The 24,390-nt window shown below is 42.2% G+C and overlaps 1 protein-coding gene across 8 annotated transcripts in view; it reads right to left on the bottom strand.

The window, feature by feature from the left end:
• Positions 1-24,390, bottom strand: part of anks1ab (ankyrin repeat and sterile alpha motif domain containing 1Ab) — a 57,562-nt gene that overhangs the window by 23,004 nt on the left and 10,168 nt on the right. For all 8 annotated transcript variants that reach the window (XR_009782967.1, XM_061726877.1, XM_061726878.1 and 5 more), the window contains 4 exons: positions 11,625-11,697; positions 6,025-6,140; positions 1,364-1,462; positions 187-333 (listed from right to left, as the gene is read on the bottom strand). Coding sequence is in view for 7 of the 8 variants with exons in the window: in XM_061726877.1 (XP_061582861.1) it covers positions 187-333; positions 1,364-1,462; positions 6,025-6,140; positions 11,625-11,697 (435 nt within the window). In the remaining variant the exon portion in view is untranslated. The remainder of the gene's footprint in view (positions 1-186; positions 334-1,363; positions 1,463-6,024; positions 6,141-11,624; positions 11,698-24,390) is intronic.

Raw genomic sequence — 24,390 nt, 5'->3', positions numbered from 1 at the left:
CATATTCTTCACCTTGCTGATATATCAATACTGAAGTTTAAAGTGCCTCATACACGAGCAACATGTCAATGTTTCCTTGTAACTGAACCTAGCGGTGTGTGAGAGGTTTAAAAGAGTACAAGATTTGAAAGTTGAAATGGACTGGTATCTACTGAGTTCACAGACACGTAATCACTGTTTTCTTACGTTAACAATCTCCAGCTCCCAGAGGTTCTTCACACACTCCAGCGTACGGTAGCCATTTGAAAGAAAGTTGGGCAGATATTCGTGCAGGCCAAGGCAATCCAGCCACGAGGCGAGAGATGTGCTGCCATCACAGCCCAGTGCTTTCACCTGCAGACAAACAGACAGAGAGTATATATAAAAATATATAAATAAGATCTTCAGAGTCTTATTTTTTTATTTCAAATCTAACATACTAAAGCAAAAGCAGACCTTCTTAGAAATAAGCCTAATATTACTAAATCTAGTCAAACTGTCTTATATTTTGCACAAAAAAAGAAAAAAAAAAACCTGCCAGTAGGGTAAAAAAGATTTATTTGACTATAATTCTTAAAACTAGCAAAATGCTCTCACTACTACACAAGAAATGCGAGAGAGAGATTTTTCTCAGAACAAGGCTTCTTTGTACTTTTTTAGAAATCAGTTTTGCAGCGTAGACCGACAGGCTTCATCAATTTGCACAATGTGCTACACTCCCAAAAAATATTATGCAATTCAAATAGCTTGATTAAAATTTCAATCATGTGTTAATAATGCAAAATAGGGCTTCGCTTTGCCGTTTTTCAATCCCAGTCTCTTGACTGAAAATGTCTGCTTTTATGTGCAGATGGTTTCTATTTTAGTCTAGAACACACTGCTATTGAGGGGCACAATCTTTATTTGTTCCACATTTCAGGCCCCAAGTGACGGTTTTACCTGAGATAGACGGTGGTCGGTTTGAACAATCAGTGAGGGAGCGAGACTAACAACCGCTCAGAGTGAGGACCGTAGCATGAACGCTTTATTGAATATATTCACATTGACTCGCTCCTTCAGCAGACAGTCACCTTGTCACTACGTTTCCTTTACGACACGACCTTTCCGTGTTGCAGCGCAGTCTGTGTTGCTGAGCAGTTGCGTTATACACCGTGGTGATGTGGAGTAAAACAAAATACCTTTCGCACAAGCTGCTATGAAATTTATGACATTTGAGTGGTTTTAGAGTTAAAATGAGCTCCTCTCTCGTCCTTTCTCTGCACAGCTGCTACTCTAGCCCCTCAACAGAATTATTTTTGTATTATAGGCAAGACTTTCCAAAGTGTTTGTATCTTTTTTTGCCTTTTTAATATATATCTTGGGTTTATGATATGATGTGAAGTACCTTTGGCAAGCCCCGCGCCGCATGGAGGATCTTCTTTCGGTGTCCTGGGTCAGTGATCCCCATGTCTCTGAGATCTTGGTCCTCCATCACGTTACTCCCCTGCAGTTGCAAACACGAGAGAAACGCAGATCAATCCGTCCACACAAGCATACGTAGTCATCAAATACATGCAAACAATAATGATAGCACAGAAACAACTCGGTATATGGACCAAAGCGGTGTATCGGTTATTTTCTGCAGTACAGCTCAGTCACACGCACATTACATGCAGTATTTTCCCACCCTGAAAAACGTCTGATCAGGGCAATAAAAGGATCGCTACTTGCCCCACACAGTGACAGAGGGGGAAGTTGTAGGTGCTCCTAGCATGCACAGCTTGTGAACACACTGACTGTGCACATCTCGGATACAAGCACTAACAAGAGAGTGGGAGGACAATGAAGTCAAATAAATTGTGCATGCCAGGAGTAATCAATCTAATCTGGTGCGACTCAGAGAGAACAAAGCCTCCATAACGGCTGCTCTCTTTGCTGCTGCGGTTCGCTGTGGAACACACGACTGCATACATATTTCACAACATTTCATAACTGCTGCTTGATTCAGGACTCGGAAAATTGTAAAATGATTGTATTCCGCGTTCTGCGGTCTTGACTGGAAAGCTGATTTTTGTCTATTTCAAAAGGATGTTCATATTCATTCACAGCTCCAGCTCGCTTTGCTGTCTCCTCCATTCAAGTACCATGAAAATGGGGCGCAAAGTGTTTTTCCCCATGGATTGTTGCAGATTGATCCTGCTTGGGTAGGAATGTTAAAATGTTCTGGGGTCTTTACTCAATCTGCCTTCTTTGGATTGTTTTTTTTTTTTTTTTAGCCCAATGCAGCAGGGTCTGCAGGCCCGTGGTCAGGGTGCAGCGGCCGGATTATTCACTGATTTCTAGAATATCGGTCAAAATAAAGTGGGGTCACATGAGAGTCAGGCCCAGAATAGATGTTCCACTTTAATTTACAGAGTTTGAAGTCTGATGATGCCTCAGGAGACTCTTAAAACTTATTTCATGCTGTGACAGTAATGTATGGTTCCATGTTAACATAGCTTATGGTGGTTTGATCTAATTAGGTGTGACTTGCAGATGTAGCCACGGTAGAAGTCCTTCATCTGCACTAAATGCAGTTAAAGCGGCAGTGAATCAGAATCGCTCTATTTGTCTGCCCCACAGAAGCTCAAATTTTGTCACTCAAACGTCAGCGGGCGTAACGATGAAATGACGAAAGAAAAAGGTTCATGAGCTACACTACGTATCCTCAATTTCACATTATACTATCTGAAAACGGAGGGGCGGCAGAGTCTGATGCAACATTAATGCAGGGAAGATGCGACGTAAAGGCATGATGGGGACTTCTAAGAGGTTTTTTTTTACTGGACAATTTGTCTCACTGCCACATTAATTTGAAAATTAGAGCGACAGAGCATAGCGCTATTTTTTTTAAGAAAAAGGAGCAAGAAATGATGTTGAATTTTGGAAAATATGAGTATAAAGGCAGAGAGACCGAAAAGCCATAGGAGCCCCATTTTTTGGTAGCATGAAAGGAGCGCAAAGTGATAATCGTCTTGTAAAAATTATGAGAATGGGCACACAGCTGTTCATAATTTATGATCCCTCAAAAGCCACATCTCACAGCAATCATCGTGTGCAGAGAGCCTTGCCTACTCATCCGAGGGCTTGTTTCCTCATTGTGGTGAGCAGGTACAAAGAAAAACTTTTCAAACAACGCTGTACAGCACATCCTCACATATGACAGTGGTGGTTTGTAGGTACAGTACGGTTCACACGCCGGGGAGTCCTTTCTCTGCACAACTGTACTATGGAGACTTTTCATTCTCCTCCAGGTTTATGGACAAACCAGCATACAGTATGTAAAATCATCTGCTTTGGTCTCAGATACGGAAAAGTCCTTTTTAGTACGCTTATATTAGGGATCCGTTGTGGCTTCATCTTTCTGTCTGCAACATGAAAACTACCCTCGCCAAATCGAGTTGAAATTGGTGGATACGTGAAGCAATGCTGAATGGAGGACCAACTCTCTTGTGTCTGTTTGTAAAATCAAACTTTGTGGAGGATACGCTGTTCGGGTGCCCTTGCAGTCAAGTCATTTCAAAGAAAGCCGAATTGAAAATGAGCCACAGTGCTGCCCTCTCCCGATCCGCCAAATTGGTTTTGCAAAGAATCCCTTTAAATGAGTCCTGATTGATCACATCTGATGAAAGTGGTGTAATCTAAAAGGGCACATCATGAAACATTCAAAACACCTCCCTAATGCTCTGACCTTTCCGCTGCTTGCAACCTCCACATGCCTGGAGATATCCATGGGTAATTTGCCTTGTGAGACAAACGATTTATCTCCTTGAAGGCGTCCGGCAGACACATTAGCTGTGGCATGAAAAGTAACATCTGAATATATAATGGCCCGTAGTTCACGTCACGTCATTTCCCCAGTAATCTTCATCAACATGGACTCTGAAAACCGCTGACGAAGAGAAGGACGGTCTGCTTTCTACGGTGGCCGAGACCCGCCATTGCTGAAAATAAAAGTAACGCTGCAAACAGAAACAAACGCTGCTGCAAATAAAAAAAAAACGACGCAAATAAAAAAGCCACAACGGAAGTGAATTACCGGGGACTATTTTTGCTGATGCACCGGTGTTTTTTACGTGAGAGGAGAAGAAGAGGACGAAGAGGACGTAAGTGAAAAGCAAGAAATAAGAAGAGCGAGGAATAAGAAGAACAACGAACGAGAAAATAAGTGAAAAGGTTAGTGTTCAACGTCTCTACGTGTAATTTTTAATGTGCAACACCGGTGCATCGGCAAAAATAGTCCCCGGTAACTTCTGTTGTGGCTTTTTTATTTGCGTCGTTTTTTTATTTTATTTGCAGCGGGGTTTATTTATATTTTCAGCGTTTCTTTTATTTGCAGCGGCGTTTGTTTATATTTTCAGCGTTTCTTTTATTTGCAGCGGCGTTTGTTTCTGTTTGCAGCATTACTTTTATTTTCAGCAATGGCTGGTCTCAGCCACCGTAGCTTTCCTTATAAGGATGACGGCACAAACACAAGAATTTGTTTCTGTGTAGTTTATTTCTTTGACAAATCTTGAATCCTAGCAACGCTGGATGTGCAGGATCTTTACAGAACTCTTTTGGTTCTGTCATTATCGTTGACGTTTCACTTTTTAATCAATAGAAGTATAAAGGCAGTAAAGATGCAGTCATTCGCTGGTAATCCATGTTGTATAACCCACCTGTCTTGCCTTACTACAAACAAACGCAGGAGCGTGCGACTCTGGTGACCTTGTTGTCGCCACTCGAGATCACAACAGCAGCAGCGCTCTGAAGGACTTCTGTTATATTTTGATCTCTCTTACACCTCCTGGCATATTGCGATCTCATTCATTCCCAAGAAGGAAGAACAGAAGCGAGAGGCGAATTTCCCAACTGGAACACTTTTTGAATGGAGCCACTTTTTCTCGGAGCTCGCTGATCTCTGTTAACGGAGCTCAGCTGTGACAAACAGATGTAACAAGCAGCTCCTGGCGCTAATACCGCTCTGTGGTCTGAGAAATCTCCACATACACCCTCTGGGCTTACTTATTTACTCCGTTACAGCCATGTTCTCGGAGGAACATGACTGTTGGATAAGAAAAAAAAGTAATGTTTTTCCACAGCGCTTCAATATTGCGCTATCCGGTTTCCCGGCAGTGATCTATGCGGGAAACATGATAATGCTTTTAGTCAGATTGTGCACGTCCTTGCAGCTACATCTGAGGGAAATTATTCAAATGTAATCTAACATAGTTGTTTGAAAAATCCAAACCATTTATTGAAAATGCGTCAACATCTTTAAAAAAAAAAAAAAAAAGTGCAATCCTGGTTTTGCAACAGCCATGGGACAACACATCTATAACCATAAATCACAGTGTGCAAGCAATCACATGGCTTAGGTTTTACTACACACGAGTGTATCATTGGTAAATAGAGCAGCAGCGCATGCAGCAGAGGTGCAGTCACACCATGTGCCGTTATTGAAACGGTCTCATTAGTGCCACAATCACAGTGAAGAGAATAGTGGCTGAAGGACTGATTGAACGTTGGTGAGCAAACCTGGAACATCTACATTTTTATTTGCTCTGATTATCTAACTGCATCTACACAGAGGTCAGATCTGGAGTGTCTAAATAATTGGTAATGAGGTAACTGCAGAGCTGTATAGTAAGAGAAATGGCATGATTGGGAGGACTAAGGAGGGGAAAAAAAAAACAACTAATGGGCTTTTGTCGTCATTTTTCTTCCTACTGGTGGCAGGCCATGCTCTTTAAAAAGAATTCAGTGAGGAGGGATAAATCTCCACCGGACCGGTCATGGGTGGCACAGAGGTAAAGAGGCGTTATAAAGGGAAAAGGGGAAAGCGTTATGCGGACGGGATGAAAGGTAAAGTGAATGTGAAAGAGGGGTTGGGGGGGGAGGGGGCGGAGCCTCCACGAGACAATTAGAGGGTGAGTAAGCCGAGTGGTGACATAAAGAGACAAATGGAGCTGGACTGACAAAGGGGGAGACGGGGTGATGCAAACTGGAGCTGACCTCCCGGATGGCATGCCGCAGGTGACTCACCATGAATCGTAGGTCGTCAAAGCCATTGAGCAGGAACTTGTTTTCGTACTGCGGCAGCCCCACGTGCTCCAGCCACTCTCCCACCGGCTGGTCCAGGGCTTTACCACAGGCCCCATCTGCCGAGAGAGGGAAGCGCTTCAGCAGGGAGAAGCCGTTCAGCCGGTAGCAGCGGCACTCAGAGGACGACACATGGCATTGCCACATCATCCTCGGCCAGCAGAGGCAGAGCCGAGTGCAGCAGCACCAGGCGGGGTGGGGGGGAGACAGGGTCCAGGCCGGGGGTGAGGGGGCTCCCACGACTCAGGCGGGGGCCCGGCAAAACTCAAACACGGGAGGGAGGACGGGACGTGCTGCAGGCGCCGCTCAGGCCCCTGCAGGGGAGCGACTAGGCTAGTATCACACCTACTGGTGTTAGAGTGGCTGACTGGAGAAGTCGGGCGAGGGGGGAGGTAGTGCAGGGAAGGACGCCCATCTGAAGCTCGGTGTTAGTTTTGTTGGACTGAGCCACTACGGCATCTTCCAACAAACAGGGTTCACTAAACATTCCTTTAGTAAGCAGATGAGCAAGAATGAAAACACACCTCCAGCTAGTCCGAAACCATAACAATCCCTCACGTTACAAACCAAAAGACTTGGTTGTTTTTTTTTAGGCTGACGGAAAATAGAAATAGTTTATCACTAAATCAGACATTTTGATATATCATTCATGAAATACTAAGATTTAAATACAAATCTCCCTGTCAGTTATACTACAATCAAAATTGATATACTTCGCTCCCCCAAAAGGAATTGACAGGGTCTTCACCACATACTTGGAAAGCTCTGGCTGAGTCCCATGGCTTCATTGGTCAATCTCTGTGAGAGCTAGGACAAGGCTCATACAATGAAGGTAGCAGCATACTAAAGTACTGTTGAGGTACTCAAGGTGTTATTTGTTTGATCAAGCAATACACAATTTGCTCAAATCATTTTCCGTCCTTACTCCAGAGCCGCACGGAGTAAAAGCAGGTACTGTAAATCCCACATCAAAGAGGCGCTGGCTTAGGATTTCCACAGTGCGCTGTTTCCAAACTCCTCAATTCATAATCAAATCCCAGAATATATTCCTCGATAAAGCTCCAGGTAAGCTGTCTGCCAGTGGGAAAAGGTTCGGTGTCCTTGGTGGCTCCGGTGCTCCCCGCGCTGCCCAGCATCCACGCTCTTTCAGCAGGCGGCTGTCTGTGCGGCTCCGCCGGGGAACGCGCTGCTCATCCCCTCAAAGCAGTAAATCCAGGTTCAGATCCACCACGGCACGGCAGGTGAGCCTCTCGACTCTGGTGGGGGGGAAAAAAAAAAAAAAAAAAAGGATCTCTGCTGGACCACGGTGCAGTTTGGGCAGGCGACCTCCTCCTCCTCTTCCTCCCCCCACCCGGCTCCTGGTTCCCACCTGGTTCTTCTCCTTGCTGGGTGCAGCTCACAGCCTCAGTGCTCAGGGCAGAGGTTTGCTGCATCCCTCGCCTGTGTGAGACATGCAGGCAGCGCTGATGCAGTTATAGCAGCTGCTCCTGGAACACACACACACTCACGCTCGCACACACACTCTCACACACACACACACACACACACCCTCACTGCTCACAGAGCATAACGTCCTGATGCCGGCTACTTCAGCTCAGAAGACCACAGACCAGCCTCAACCTCATCCACGTCCTTCCACGCCAGGCAACAGACCCAGTGATCATCCCCTCCTTTTCATAGCCAATTTCACAACCTCTCTCTCCTGCTCTCTTCTTTTCTTTTTTTTTTTTACTCCCCCCTCCTTCTTCTTGCTCTTTTCTCTTTCTGCTTTCTTTCTCTCGTTCTCATAGCCCGATTCCCATGCTGTGTGATCGCACTGCAGGGCTGCCGTATGCTGCTTGATGAAGAGGGGTGCTGCTCCACGTATCCACCTCTCTCTCTCTCTCTCTCTCTCCCACCAGATCTGTCCCCCTCCCTTTTGCCTGACTCTCGCTCTTCTCTGGCTTGCTCCCTCTTTCACTCTGTCTCGCTCTTTGCCTCTTGTTCTCAAACACGCAGACAAACACCAAACGCATATACTTTCGCTCTATTCATTATCTTCACCCCCTTCTCCATCCTTTTTACCCCTCTACCTTGCCCCCTTTTCTCTTTGTCATACAAACGCAGACACATTTTTAACCTTACCCTACCTTTGCCTCTCATTTCCTCCACTGGCCTGATTAGAATTGCACAGAGGCTCTCCGAGCCTGCGTTTGGAGGAGAGACACCACAAGAAGGAAGGAAGAAGCATTGGCAGCTTGGCTTTAAAAAAAATATATATATATCATTATTGTTTTTCGTTTTTTTTTAATGCAAAGAATGACGAAGACTTGAATGTTTAACCAGGTTGGAACCTCATCCCTGCTCTGCAGGAGTAACACCATTTTCTTTTTTTCTGTACGATATTGAAACAAAGAGCCTCCTTAACCATCTCTTTATTACCAGAGGGCTCTAATTCATTTACATCTTACTTTGATGATGGGACAAGGGGGGGCAGCATTGATTCAAGTCAGCAAAGTCTCTGATGCACTTGTAGAGAAGAGAGAAACCTCCATCCTGCCCAACCACGTAGCATGACAACAAAAAAAGAAAAAAGCACTTTCCATCATCTACTTCCAGCTGTCCATGTCACATCGAGCAGTTATAAAACATAACATATGAACAAGTGAGATGTTGTAAATCGATTTTCAGGTAAGAAAGACTGACACAGCACCGTTTGACAGATTGTAACAGCTACAACCTACGGTGGAGTATTCACCGCAGCCAATATTGGCGTTATCTGGCTACGACGACGGGCAGAGCGTGATTATGCAGGCTTTGCAATCACCTCACGCATTCCCAGACGGGTTGTCAGCCAGTCAGTCAGAGCAAGGAGATCCAGCCAGAACCAAATGAGTGAAGGGCTATTGATTGATCCTGCTCCGTAATTGGCCACCTATACCGCCGTTGCTCTGGCAGCAGCTCGCAAGGTAAAGGCCAGGTCAGTCGCACATGACTCGGCTGTTATCCACAAAGACCTGCGCTCGCCGTTTGTTATCGGGAGGAGCGATGAGGAAGAGCGGAAGGGGAAGCGAGAATGAGCGAAAGACAGATAAGACACAGAAAAAGACCAATAAAGGAGGAGGCAGCGAAACATTTAAGTGAGATAAGATGGTAATGGGACGTTAGAAGGATTGGAGTGGACTAATTACGATTCACTACAGCTTCTGTTTCCCTTTTTAATGCTTTCCTCATCTTTCCAACGCAGCATCCAAACGAAAGCTGTTGGAAACCACCCCACCCAGTGACTTCCATTCATTTGAGGCTGCACCACCTCCCACGCTTGATGGGCCTAATTACTGACAGAGTATCTGATGGTCCTCAGCGGGGGGAACTGGGTCGCTGCCTCACTCCCCGTTAAACGGCCAAAGCCTTCAAATCTTTCCAAGTGAGTGAGTGTGAAGTCCAGCCTTGGCTCGGAGGGAGCACCCGAGAGGGCCTCTTTTCACGGGAGAAGCAGGTGGAGCTTTTGCCCAGATAGAGCTGTGCTGCTTTATCAGCGCGTGAGACGAGCGCTAGCTACTTGTCAACACACCCGAGCGGTGGAGAAAATGAGCCGCAAAGCTGAATTAATTCAGTGAAACTGAAGGCGGACACTTTTCCCTTTGAACGTCAGCGTGCGCCTGTACACAAACCCAGCCGACGTCTCCTGTTAGCTGTGTTCTCTCTCCGCTACCTCTCTTTTTAAGCTCATTTACTCGCTCTCAGCGCACAGTCGAGGAAAAAAACGAAAAAACAAACCCACAAACAACTGCAGCCTTGAGAGTGCAGAATTTATGTTAACCAAAAACTAATCTGTCCTTCAGAAATCTGCTTCCAGAAGATGAATTGACCGTTTATCACCTGAGTATACGCATTTAAATGAATGAAAAGTCATTAAGCAAGAATAAATGATAAGAATTTCCTGCCTGTGTCATGAGAAAAGGATAAAAGTGGAATGACAATTTGCAAATTTTGTTTTCATCTTGGTGTGTTTACTCTTCTCCCGTGCCCCTCCCCTCGTCTCTCCCTGCCTCCCTCCCCATCCTGATTAATCCGACGGGTACCTGTTTGTTTCCTTTCAATTTATTGAAGGGGTAAAAAAAAGAAAAAAAAAGAAATATGACCTCTTTTGCAAATAAACTCGTGCCAAAAACCGCAACAAAAGCATCTCCACAACCTCCAGAACTACTCGTGCTCAATCTCCGATTAAAATCTCGCCACGACTGCATGACTCAGCTGAATCTGGGACACTTTCAGCATGCCATTCTTCACACGGGCTCTATAAATAGCGCACACCTATAAGTGTAGAGGGAAAAACAAACACCATATTTTCTATTATGTAATGCGTATCTTCGGGACTTTGCTGTTTTTTGCTGAATAGCAATTAATGTAAGAATACTCAGTGAGCCGGAAGTGGAGTTGGTTGAGGCATCCATGGACACCAGCTTTGTTCGGATCGCGTTTCCTTTGGGCCCAGTGTAACGTCAATTCAAATGAATCATTGAAATGATACTGATATTTAACTGTTTAGATGATCTGCTCTTTGCTTTCAAAGAGTCGGAGACTGAAATAAATTAGCATTATTCATGCCATTTGGTGACTGAGAGTATAATTTAACATGTGAAATCAGAGATGAGATATTCTAGCAAATGAGCTGACTTTATTTTCATTTCATATCACGAGACGTGTCACTCTCAGCCTTCATAAAGAGATGATGGGAAGATGTCAGAACTACGCAGTAATTACGTAGTGATGCTCTGACACACTGGGTTGAATGGTCCTTGAGTAACTTCCCTCCTCCCGGCGTGTGTCTGCATGTTTTTAGTCAAATTTCCAGCCTAATCTTTAGACTGTTTCTCGCTGTGTTTAAGCTTGGGGGGGGGGGGGTTGCACCTTGCTGTGGTCAGCAAATGCTGGTGGCCCATGAAGCACACTGCGCATAACTAATGAAGTTTTTATCCAAACAAATCTGACGAGACGTGTAAAAAGCAGCCCTGTGCAGAGGAGCACCATTGCATAACGTGATGAAACCTCCTCATAGCCGAATCGTCTCGTGGAACTGGTTCACGCTGCCTCAGCTCGGACGTGTTACCTAAACAAACCGAGACGATGCCAGCTGTCTTCCACCTCTGCACTGCCTGAAGGACACTTGAGGAAACCCACCTTCACATCAAGAACTATGGGGATATTGCATGTAAAATAATGACAGAGAGGGAATTTAGGCTTCTGTTCCTGAAAAAAATGGAAAGTTATCAAGAATCCGGAGTAATATCAGTTTGAATCTCTGCGGCAAATAAAACAAGGCAACCACTCGTTCTCTCTCAAGGTGTTTATTGAATATTTGGAAAAGTCATTGCTGAGAACATCACTATTCCCCTCTATTTGATTAAAATAAATATATAAATACTGATAGCAGGGTTTAAAATAGGAATGAGACACAACCTCGGAGTCAGTTGTCACATACTATTTACAAAGCAATTGTACCATTTGGAAGAAGAAAAAAAAGTCTATTTCAAGACAAAAAAAACTGTTGAAATCATTACCTGAGCTTCGTATGGGCTGTTTGGTTTCAGATGTTTTGATGCCTGCCCCAATCAACGTCATGATCTTCTCAATCTGTTAAAGAACAAACATGACAAGAGAAAAAAAACAAAAAACTGGTGAAAATTGACACATATTTGAATTAAACATGAACAATTACTCCAAACAACAAAACACCAAGGAGCTCAAACTTAAATGTGTCAGCATTTTCTCATGAAAAACAGCTAACCTTCCTTCATCGTGGCCGAGCCAAAACCAATTATAAAACCAAACCAGTGAGGGAGTGGGGCCGTGTGAGGAGTTAGGACTGTGCTGCTGCCACCGCTGCTGCTGCTGCTGCTGCTGCTGCTGCTGCTGCTGGAAGTGTCGGGGTGAAGGCGAGCTGCTTTGCAATGATGGATTACAAGCAACAGTCCAGCATGGACAGCAATTCAATGAGTAATCCACCACTCAGCAAAAACGCTGCAGCGCAATGAAGTGACTTACTATCTAGCATCCCTAGAAACTCAGCATCATTTAGACATTCAGCAGATTCTCTGACCAGCTAAACTGAATAAATTGAACTTCATGGGGCTGAGATTTTGCATTTCTCAGTGCGTATCTGATTTCTCATTCAGGCCTATCTGGCCTTCTCACGATAAGATAATTCCTTAGTGTAAGGTAAATGTGCACAATGCTGCATGCGGTCATTTACCGAGCAGCTCGGTGGAGCTGTTCTGGTACTTACAGCCACAAATGTTTATTTAACAGGACCCTGGCTTTTGAGACAAAATATATCTTCAGGTTTGTTATTCTTTATCTATATTTGCTGATATTTGGTGGATAACAGAACAGCAGCACAATGAAACGTATTTATGGGATGTCCTTAATCCTTAATCACTACATTTTCTGTGATGTTGCCGTCAGAATAAGTTAGGATCTTTTCTGGCAACAAAAGGCTGCTAAACGTAAGTGCTACTTAAAAAGACACATCTGGGGAACATCTTGTAAGCAATTATCTTGTTTGATAAGAGCTTGGCAACATGGCTGGGTATAAAAATGGGATCTCAGAGAAGCATTCTCTCAAAAAGTAAAGATGGATAGATTCAACAATCTGTGAAAAACTGTGTCAACAAATTATGGAACAATTTCAGAATAATGTTCCTCCATGTAACATTGTCACGCATCTCTCTTCATCTACAGTGCATAATGTGTTTGGAAGTGTCTGAGGACCTGGAAAACCATGGACAAACATAAGTATCAGATGCCTGTGATTTTTGGGGCCCGAGGGAGCTCTGCTTTAAAAGCAGATGTGATTCTGTGATGGAAAACACTGCATAGAGTCAAGGATACTTCCAGAAATCTAAATCGTCCACTACAGCTATTGGCGGCGTTCACAAATGCAGGTTAAAATGATATCATGCATAGAAAAACCCACTTGTGAACATGATCCAGAAATGCAGCCATGTCCTCTGGGACAAAGCTTCTCTAAAATGGATTGAAGTGAAGTGGGATAGTGTGGTCACTCGAATCAGAATTTGAAATACAATTTTAGCTGAAGAAGACACCTCGTCATCCAGACTGATGTCAACACTCAGCTGTAAGTCCTGCAAGAGTGCTGTGGTGCCTATGAATGGGCTGCACATCTGGAAAGGAAACATGAATGCAAAGAGAGACATACATGTCTAATTAGCACAACATATGCTCCCTTAGACAACATCTTTGTGAGTGCAGGCAGAGCCGGATTAAATAAATGGACTACAATAGGCAGCCTGTGATTTTTGGGCCCCCCTCCATCGATGTTATTTATGAAATCTTAAACTTACCAAAGTTACTAATAAAACTTAATTCACATTTTACATAGCAAAGTCATGGTCAAGTTGGTTCTTTGTATTCCAAAAATAAGTCATGTGTTGTATATTAAACAGTCTATCAGACTATTACTAAATTGAATAGTTAAATAAGAAGTAAAATCTACAAAGACCAATACAATTTGCAGTAAGACAAAGTGTGCTGTAGTATGTACCGTATGTCAGTATGTGTATATGTATGTATGTATGTATGTGTATGCGTATGCAGAGCCGTTTGAGAGATTTGCGAGGCCCCGTGTGAAATAGCCAGGGGGCCCGCGCAAAATTTTTGGGTTTTTCGGGTCGGATCGGGTGTCTATATGCGCAATTTTAACTCTCCAATTAGCAGAATACTGGATACCTTCCCCTGCCTCATCATCATTTGGCTTGCCTCGACGCGGGGCCCCATGGTTGCTTGAGACCCGGGCGGATCGGTGATTTTTGTAACAAATTTATCAAACGTGCCTTTCAGAGAGGCATTAAACTCTTCCATTTTCTTTTGTTTTTTTCTTTTTTCATCCCCTGATGGAAATTTCCTGAATCTGTCTCGTTCTCTCAACATTGTGTGACAGTTTGTTCCAACTCCACCCGTCTGGATCAGACTAGCTTGTGTCCGCGCTTGGTCTGATCAGTTGTATTGAACAACAGACACGCGTCATCATTGCACATATATTTATTGATATGCACAGACTAGTACACATTTAGGTCTGTAATGGAACGTGGCTGTTGATATTTATAAGGACAAAAAAAAAAAAAAATTGGGAAAAAAAAAAACGGCCCATAGCGCCAGGCCCCTTGGGGCGCCAGGCCCCTTGGGGCGCCAGGCCCCGTGCGGTCGCACGGTTCGCACATCCCTTGCGGCGGCCCTGTGCGTATGTATGCGTATATATATATGTATGTATACTAAATATAGTAATAATGCACATATATATATATGCCTTAGGTTTTTACCGGCATGTTATCAACCATTAATATGTGTTCAGACAAAAAAAAAATAAATTTTTTTTTTTTTTTTTTTTTTTTTTGTCCCTCTGTCTGGGCCCCCCCTGTCGGGCCCTAGGCACGTGCCTAGTCTGCCTTTGCGTTAATCCGGCTCTGAGTGCAGGGATGTTCTTATGCAGCTAGACGATACTTTAGGCCACACACTGCAACCATTACAAAAGCATGGCTTCGTACCGAATGCTTGCCGTCCAAACCTTTCAATAATTGAAAAATACATGATGCATTATGAAACAAAAAACTACAACTAGCAAGATCCAGGACTGTTGAGCAGCTCATATTCCTGCCCCAAAACTCCAGCAACTGGGTCCTCAGTGGACGTACGTGGACCGTTGTTAAGAGGAGATGCTGCACAGAACCAAATAGCTCCCTTTTAAAACTTTGAGACGTGTTTTGATCCATCGATGTTTAAATGAGTTACATTTTGTTTCTTTGGAGATTACACATTTTTTTCTATTTGAATATTTCATATGTTTTCTGTAAATAGAGTGTGACATATGAATAACATTGGATTGTTTTTATTATTTACATTTCACAGTGTCCCCACTTTTGAAGCGGGTTGTATGATTTTCAAGTATTTAATTAAGTTTGATGCCTTAGATGGGAGCATTTATTTCTGAAGAACCTAATTCCATATTCTCTCATGTAAAAAAACATAAGTACATTTTTAATGTATTAAATGTTATAATATGCCGACTCAACCAAACAGTGAAGGAATCATCATGTGCTCTGCATACGCAGCATATTTGAATAACAATCCCTTCCATCACTGGGTAGGCGCTAGCATTTGTCTACAAGGTGTCCTGCTATCTGTTGACTGCACAGTGCGGTTACATGCACATCTAAATCAAGTTATTGGCAACCATCTAGCCAAGGATTAAACTGGAGTTTCGTAGAAATCCAAGTATACAAGTGCGAGAAGACAATTTAATTATTCAACTCTGCAACGCTAGGTGGCGCCATACACACTTTTGCGTTGGCATTCTCCCGGTACAATTAGTAAACAAGCGCGAAGGAGCACAACAACATGCGAAAAAAATGGCACTAATGATGCAGCAGCTATGGAAATGTCTTACATACTAAGCCTCAGAGCCGTCTGGGAGATTTGCGAGGCCCTGTGCGAAATGGCTGGGGGGGGGGCCCTAGCGCTAGCTACGCTCACGCGCGCAAAATTTTTGGGTTTTAGCAAAATACTGGATACCTTCCCCTGCCTCATCATCATTTGGGCTTGCCTCGACGCGGGGCCCCGCGGCTGCTTGAGACCCGGTCGGATTGGTGATTTTTGTAACAAATGTATCAAACGAGCCTTTCAGAGAGGCATTAAACTCTTCCACTTTCTCTAGTTTTTTTCTTTTTTCATTCCCTGATGGAAATTTCCTGAATCTGTGTCGTTCTCTCAACATTGTGTGACAGTTTGTTCCACACTCCACCCGTCTGGATCAGAGCACCTTGTGTTAATGCGCTTGGTCTGACGCAGTTGTATTGAACAACAGACACGCGCAGCTGCGCAGAGACATCAATCAGCATTGGCACATCATTGCACATATATTTATTGATATGCACAGACTAGTACACATTTAGGTCTGTAATGGAACGTGACTGTTGATATTTATAAGGGAAAGAAAGAAGAAAAAAAAAACCCGGCCTATAGCGCGAGGCCCCTTGGGGCGCGAGGCCCCGTGCGGTCGCACGGTTCGCACACCCCTTGCGGCGGCCCTGCTAAGCCTGATCAGGTTGCATGTAAGATGCAGCAAAGTCTCCCTCTTTTTCTTCTGTTACCGTGTTGTTGTGATGCCGTGACCGTCAGTAGCTCGACTAAGCATGGGTTGCGTATACATGCCGAAATAACTTGGATTAGGACGCATTATCTGGCACTAAAAACTCGATCTCAAGAGTTTCAGTTCAGTTCGACTACAGCCCGGCTAAGGTGTACACATGGCTTTTAAAATCTCGATATCGGTCGGATTAAGGCAACAATTCGACTTTCTGTTAGTGCATATAAACGTACTGAGTGTCCCAACATTTGAAGCAGGGTTGTATGATTTTCAAGTATTTAATTAAGTTTGATGCCTTAGGTGGGAGCATTTATTTCTGAAGAATCTAATTCCATATTCTCTCATGTGAAAAAACATAAGTACATTTTAATTTAATGTATTAAATGTCATAATATGCAGACTCAACCAAACAGCGAAGGAATCATCATGTGCTCTGTTATTCAAATATGCAGGTAGCCTATGCAATCACTTCCATCACTGGGTAGGCGTTAGCATTAATCTACAGGGTGTCAAGCTATCTGCGGACACTTAATGCTTGAAGGACAATAAAACCTCTCACACACAGCAAATACACCAATAACCCTGCATACAGACATACCATACACACCAACATCATTCAGGTCCAAATCCACGTTTGGGCAAGGCCCTTAACCCTAATTGCTCCCTGGGCAAAATTATGTGTTTGTTCCCTCAGATGTAAGTCGCTTTGGATAAAAGCGTCTGCTAAAATAACAGTAGTAGCCAGTTAGCATGCAGGGCTGTTAGCAAAACACTGCGACCCAGACTGATCTAAATTTAGAATCCCAAGTGTAGTCACAATCAGCAATTGAGATTTTTGCAAGCCAAAAAAAGAGTGATTTCACTACTGACACCCGGGACACAGCCAGGCTTATTTGATGTAATATTTAGTATTTGAAAAATCCCTGTGCAACTCGCTGGTGGCATCAACACTGTGAAAAAGCCTTGATTCATTTGGAAGTCAGGCACGTGGGATGCATGGCATATGCCTCCAGCAAAACAGACTTCACATTAGTCTCTGAATTAACCCAGTTACATTCTATATCATACACACATTCACATGAGTAGGAAGGCATTACATCCGAGCTTAAGTGCACCTTTATTCAAATCTGTCACCAGAAATGCTGCCTCTGAGGAAAGCCAAAAATCAACACGGCCAAAAAACAAAAATCTTTCACATTTTCATTCACATACAGCCTCATCTGCTGTGTATATATAGTCGCGTGACAAAAGAAAGCACATAGGCTATTCCTGTTGTTTTTTTAAACATCTTGTCCCAACCAGGTTTTTAAATTATGGAACTACAACCTCAGCCAAACAACAACCTGTGTCGTTGACACTGCTATTACTCTTTTAACAAAAACTGAGTCTAAATAAAGAAGCCGTGAGTGAAAATCTAAGATAATTATTTCCGCTACCATAAGACTGAAGACGGTAGGTACCAGCTGATGCTGATGACCAAGCGTGAGCATCAGCAAGCACCTTTATAAAAGCAGAGGATTGGGCCGTTTATGGTTGGAGCATTCAGCGAGTATGTATGTAAGAAAGATTATAAAAGACCAGTATTGTTGAGTGCACCATACTGCAATGAGCAAGATACTTCTCAAATGGAAAACATTTAAGACAGCTGCCAATTCTTCTCAGGTCTAGACATCCTAGCAGGTTCACCTCAAGGTCAGTCTAGAGAGAGAGAAAGAGATGCATCTTGGGCTCTTTACAAGGCACAGACTAAATGTTTTAGTCCATAACAAAACAAAAATACTTGACCTGTTTGGAACGGCTATAAAGATGACAGTGCAGCTTAGGGTTGCAAAGTCATATCTGAACAAACGACAAGACTCTGGAACAAACCAGACAAAAATTGAGATTTTTGGCTGCAATGTAATGACATCATATTAACAGTAACACTTCATGTCACCTGTCAATCACAGCAGTGCATGGATGAAGGTTTAGACTCATTTTGCAACCAGAACCTGAGCATCATGTAGATATTGAGTCAACTATTCACTCCCCTTTATATTACTTTATTCAGAACTCAGAAGTAAGGCCTTCGGTCTTCCAGCTGAATCTTGACAGATATTGGGTCATGCAACTGGACAATGCGCTTATGTTCACAAACAAACCTAGACCAGAACTGCTGAGAAATACAATCACGATGTTGGCGTGACCAAGAAACGGTTCAAATCTTAACCCGGCTGAAATGTCACGGCAGGACATCCGGAGAGCCGTGCATAAGTGAACATGTTGAAGAAGAGCGGGTCAAAAGTATGATAAAATATGAGACAGATGATACGTTACAGGAAACAAATACTTACAGTTATTGCTGCTAAATATCCTTTTGCAAGATATCAAAAACTGTGATATTTATACTTTTGTTTTGGTAATTTAATGATGACATAGTGTAATATGTTACGTGTTAAGACCATGTCACTTTTTTGAAAGCATGATTGCAATTAAAAATAGCATTTGGGATCTGGACATATTCTTTGTTGTTAATAAAAATGAAAATAACAACGTCACTAGCTTATAGCTTAATGACGTCTGCACAAATAATAGAGAAACAAAATCTGAGGAACACTTGTTTTCATCACACAGTGGCCTGCCTGCAGTTGTTTGCAAACCTGTTTGCAAACGCCAAATACTGTTACACAAGTTTGCAAGAAAACAACATTTAAGTACCACAAGTAGCTTTAAGAGTTTTCACAAAGAATTACAAAATGTTGCACCATGTAATGAAAAAGTATGAAATATTTCAAGTATATTTAAAGCCACTCTATGTAGCAATGCCACTTGTAGCCACATGGGGGCAGATAGATCTACTGTACTAAAGAGCCACTGACAACGTTGTGCTAAATAGTGGGGACGGTCAAGCACGTCTTACCACTTTGTCCCACTTTGCAGTCGCTGACTTGGTTGTGTGTTGCGCCAGGGGCTGACACATTAACTGTCTTGTGATATTCTGCCCAGATTTTATTCACTTCCCGATAAAAAAAGCACTGAAATTGGATCTAGAGTGCAGGATGTGCCTGTGTGTGAGGGGTTTACTGCTTCAGCACATTTCAACAATATGTAATAGTCTATAAATTAATTTGTTTCCTTAATCCAGCAACCAATTATTGCATCTCTCTTTTCTATAATGCATTGGAGATAATGGGAATGTTAAACAATGTGATTTAGAGATACAAAGTACACTGTTGTTCACTGAGCCAGTGTTCTTTGGGTTTAAATGATGGCTGCGAGCCAAAACAAAAGAGAAAAAGAAAATCATGACTGGATATAATAAACGAAGCATAAAGGCTGCCTGCTTCACTGCTGGCGCTTTGAAAACAGGATTATCGCCCCAGTATCTCTGTCAATAAAGACAGATGGGCAAGTAGCCCCCCCAGTTTACAGAGCTGAGATTACTTGAGTCTATCTATCGTTCATCGTTTAATGAAAGGGTTTTTATTTATATAAGAGCTTTAAAACTACATTGCATGACTAAAGTAAGTGAGAATGACATTCCAGATGGCTTTCATGATGTAAACTACTCTGAGTGTAGAGTTGTATGATTTGTCCTTTTTTTTCATAGTCTTTGATGATTATTTAGGGGCCACAACATGGTTTTTAGACCCAACTTTACAAATCCAGTTATCATACAAACAGAAATGAAAAACATTTGTCCTTTTCATGTGCCTCTGCAGAAGCAGCCCATTTAGAAATAAAAATATTCCAAAATCGAATCAACATTGTCTTATTTTAAGCAAAACATCTGCTAATAGTGTAAGAAAAATTTTCTTAAATCTGCCAAAACAGTCTTAAGTAGCCTTCTAATTTTCTTGAAAAAAGGCTTCTTTTTTTTTTTTACCTTCTCAGAAATTTGTTTTTGCCATGTATAAAAATGAGTCAGTTTCTAAATCAGTAACATATCTGAAGTATTACATTGACTTTTGTCTATTAATAACATGTATTTTACTTGTACTATACCCAATTTAACATGATCAGTGATGACATATGTCATTTCTCGTCTACATCTCGTCTACAACACTAATCATCTTAATCCCACCCTGACAGATTATACTCATCAGATGGAGTTTAATATCAGTTGTATATACCATGGGTACAACTGACTAAACTTAACATTTTAGGAATAGGTTTTTTTTTGTTTATTCCAGGTCTATGCTGCGGTTTAACACGGGTTACCAGGGGTATGCATTCGCTAAATAACTGATATTAGTCAGTATTTTGTAGAAATTGATATGTTTTGGAAACTTGAGTGAGGGGAGGAGTTAAGCTGTCAGTGGATCATCACCTGGTGGTAGGTTAGATGGACAGGGAGGATGACTGACAGAACCAGTAACATATCTTTTCTTTTTTTTATGTTGTGTGACCAGAGCCGGATTAAATAAATGGACTACACTAGGCAGACTGTGATTTTTGGGCCCCCCTCCATCGATGTTATTTATGAAATCTTAAACTTACCAAAGTTACTAATAAAACTTAATTCACATTTTACATAGCAAAGTCATAGTCAAGTTGGTTCTTTGTATTCCAAAATAAGTCATGTGTTGTATATTAAACAGTCTATCAGACAATTTTTAGATTTTTATTATTTATACGTTATTACAATGCTCTATTAAATGCTATTAAATTATCCTTATCTTATCGATTGTGAGCATTTTGCAGAAAATCTTAATTAAATGTGTTGATTAAATTGAATAGTTAAATAAGAAGTAAAATCTACAAAGACCAATACAATTTGCAGTAAGACAAAGTGTGCTGTAGTATGTACCGTATGTCTGTATGTGTATATGTATGTATGTATGTATGTATGTATGTGTATGCGTATGCAGAGCCGTTTGAGAGATTTGCGAGGCCCTGTGTGAAATAGCCAGGGGGACCCTCGCGCGTGAGCGTAGCGAGCGCGCGCGAAATTTTTGGGTTTTTCGGGTCGGATCGAGTGTCTATATGCGCAATTTTAACTCTCCAATTAAAGCTGCAAGCAGCGATGAACGGGCCCTCGCACTCACGGCCACCGCCCCCCATAAGCATATCAGAAATGACACCACCCACGACTTCCTATGTCAAACCATTCAAAAGTTATAGCAGAAAAAAGGGACAACCAATCAGAAGAAGGGGCGGGGCTAATTCAGGCCAATGAAGCTCAAGGACTCCATACAGAATCTGATGACACCACCCACGACTGTCTATGTCAAAATATTCAAATGTTATAGCAGGAAATAGGGACAACCAATCAGAAGAAGGGGCGGGGCTAATTTTCGCCAATTATGGTCAAGGACTCAATACCGAGTCCGATGACACCACCCACGACTCTTTATGTCAAACCTTTCAAAAGTTATGGGAGAGAAAGGTATTCTAGTGGGCGCTGTTGAGCCGTTAGGCAACGCCCATTAATGCAAACCATGAAATATCAAATGTATCGACAGGCCTGGCTTTTCTTTAAGTTGCGACATGATACAGGTGTGTACCAATTTTCGTTCATGTACGTCAAACCGTATTATGGGGCTTGAGGCGCAAAGTTTTTTCTGTCTGAACCAATCAGATGAAGGGTGGGCGCGCTTTTTGCCGTCTAGCGTCGCCACGGTAACGCTTTTGAAAGAGAAAAGTAATGCGTGGTGTCGGAGGATGGAGACGCACGTTTTGACGTATAACACACCTGGGTGCACGTTAGGGTTCGGGCTGAATTAATGACCGAAGAAATGGCATAAATTGCGCCAAAATTACACGATGAATTCAAAATGTTCAAAATGGCTGACTTCCTGTTCGGTTTCGGCCATGGCGCCAAGAGACTTTCCTTTAATTTGCGACATGATACAGGTGTGTACTGATTTTTGTGCATGTACGTCAAAGCGTATTGTGGGACTTGAGGCACGAAGTTTTATCTGTATGGACCAATCAGATGAATTGGGGGCGCGCTTTTTGGCGTCTATCATCGCCACGGTAACGCTTTTGACTGAGAAAAGTTATGCACGTTATTGCAGGATGGAGACGCACATTTTGATGTATAACACACCTGGGTGCACGTTACGGTTCTGGCGAAGAAGCGGCTGAAGGAATGGCATAAATTGCGCCAAAATTACATGATTAATTCAAACTGGCCGACTTCCTGTTGGGTTTGGGCCATGGCGCCAGGAGACTTTTCTTTAAGTTGTGCTATGATACAGGTGTGTACCGATAAAGGAAGCTCTGAAAACCTTAACAAACCATGGTTTACTATAGAACTTAGGAAATCCGCAAATTCAAAATTTAATGTCTATGAGTTTTGGTTCAAATATAAATCATTAGTATAGTATGCATAAATGGCTTTATGAGGGTGACACTTCCATTATAGATAAAATGTATTTCAAAATGGTTTTCAAAAATGAAAGGACACATGAGTCTATCTTTCTTGAAAAGTTAATTTAATTACTGATAATTAAAATATACATTTTGTTAAGGAAATCTATTAATTTTGAGATAAATAACGGTCGCCCCCAATGACTTTTTTAAGGTTGTTGCCCTATTAATGTAGGTTTAAAAACACTAAAATACCTTTGTTTTAAGTTTTCACATATATGCACACTACATTCCAAATGTTTGGAAAATGGCCAAATACATCTTTATTTTAAGTATTTTAAAAATAGGCCTCTCAAAGGCCTTATACATCATTGACCCACAATTGTGATTCAGGCTTAAAGCTCCTCTGCTACACGTCATTCAGGCAGCCAATCAGCACAGAGCCTCATTAACATAGCCCCCCCTCCCCTCAGAATCCCTCATAGAGAAGGTTAGAAACGGTAAAAATAAAGACATGGCCCAGAGGCTGAATTTCTCATTTATGTAGAAAAAACCTTCAAAAGCTTGTTTTTAAGACATTCAATGCCTGTTTAAAATATACATTAAATGCCATAATAGGTCACCTTTAAATAATTTTTAAGCAAATCATGAAGCAACGGTAAATTCTCGCCAAATACAGTAAATTCCAGTTGTCCCTGAACGCACCAGGAGGATAATCGGCTTTTTAGAATTCCGACCGGTCCCTGAATGCACCTCCTCCGCGGCGCTGCGCGGTGCCGACCAGATCTCGGCTGAAAGCCGATAATAATATAATAAAATTGCAAAGCTGCTGTGAAATAAGGTGTAATACATGCACTGTAATTATTTTCTGTATAAAAATTGAATTTAAAAAGACGGGTTTGACTCAAAATCAGTGTGGTTTTATTTAAGTGGTCTCTGTCTCGGTAGAAGACAGAGACATGAAAGACATGGTAAAAAGCGAGCTGCATTACAGACATGCGCCGCCGAAATACATCGGTGAAAACTATTCCACAGGAATATTTCACCATAGATGTCTTAAGACGACTCTACAATTATGCACACAATAAAAAAATACTTTCAGATTAGGTTGGGACTCGTGTGAAAACACTGGAGGATTTATGTCGTGTGAGGAACGTCAATACGGTGCGCACGCAACAACGTCTCCCCGCTCCCCCCCTCCTCCCTCCCCCTCGGCCTCCGCTCCGCTGCAGGAGCTGCGGCCGGCACACAGAGCCAGCTTGCTTTAAATCCAATGGATTTAAATAAATATTCATTACCAATCGTGCGTTTTACGCACCTTAATGCCAAAAATATATTTTCACATCACAGTAAACAATATTTTTACGAAGTTTACGAAGTTAATTGGACATGGCATGACAAAAATATGATTTAATTGTATATGAATAAATTTTTGGAAAAAGAGAGTTACAAAGTTCTTCAAAAGCGATATGTACCAGCGTATGATTTTTTAGTCATGTCGAAATGTATCTAAATCTGACATTTTATTGTCTTAAGACCAAGCCTATGATTTTAAATTATTATTTTACCAAAAAATTCAGAGTGACGTAAAATGGCAGTTCCCTTCAAGTTATGACCACGATACTCAACACAGTTAATAAGGACGCTTATGACAATAATATGTGTCGATTTCATTGTGATTGGATGAATGAAACAGCAATGACAGCACATAATTTGATGAAAAATGTATACCTGACCAAAAGGTGGCGCTATGGATTTCAATCCAAGATTGTCATATCCACTTGTTCAGAATGGAAGCCTGATTACATGTATTGATTTTGGGTTAATTCTGACCAATTATGTTTAAGTTACAACAACTTTTATGTTCATGG

The sequence above is a fragment of the Cololabis saira genome, chromosome 8, assembly GCF_033807715.1.
Source record: "Cololabis saira isolate AMF1-May2022 chromosome 8, fColSai1.1, whole genome shotgun sequence".
Lineage (NCBI taxonomy): Eukaryota > Metazoa > Chordata > Actinopteri > Beloniformes > Belonidae > Cololabis > Cololabis saira.
This window is presented reverse-complemented; position numbering and strand designations above follow the sequence as displayed.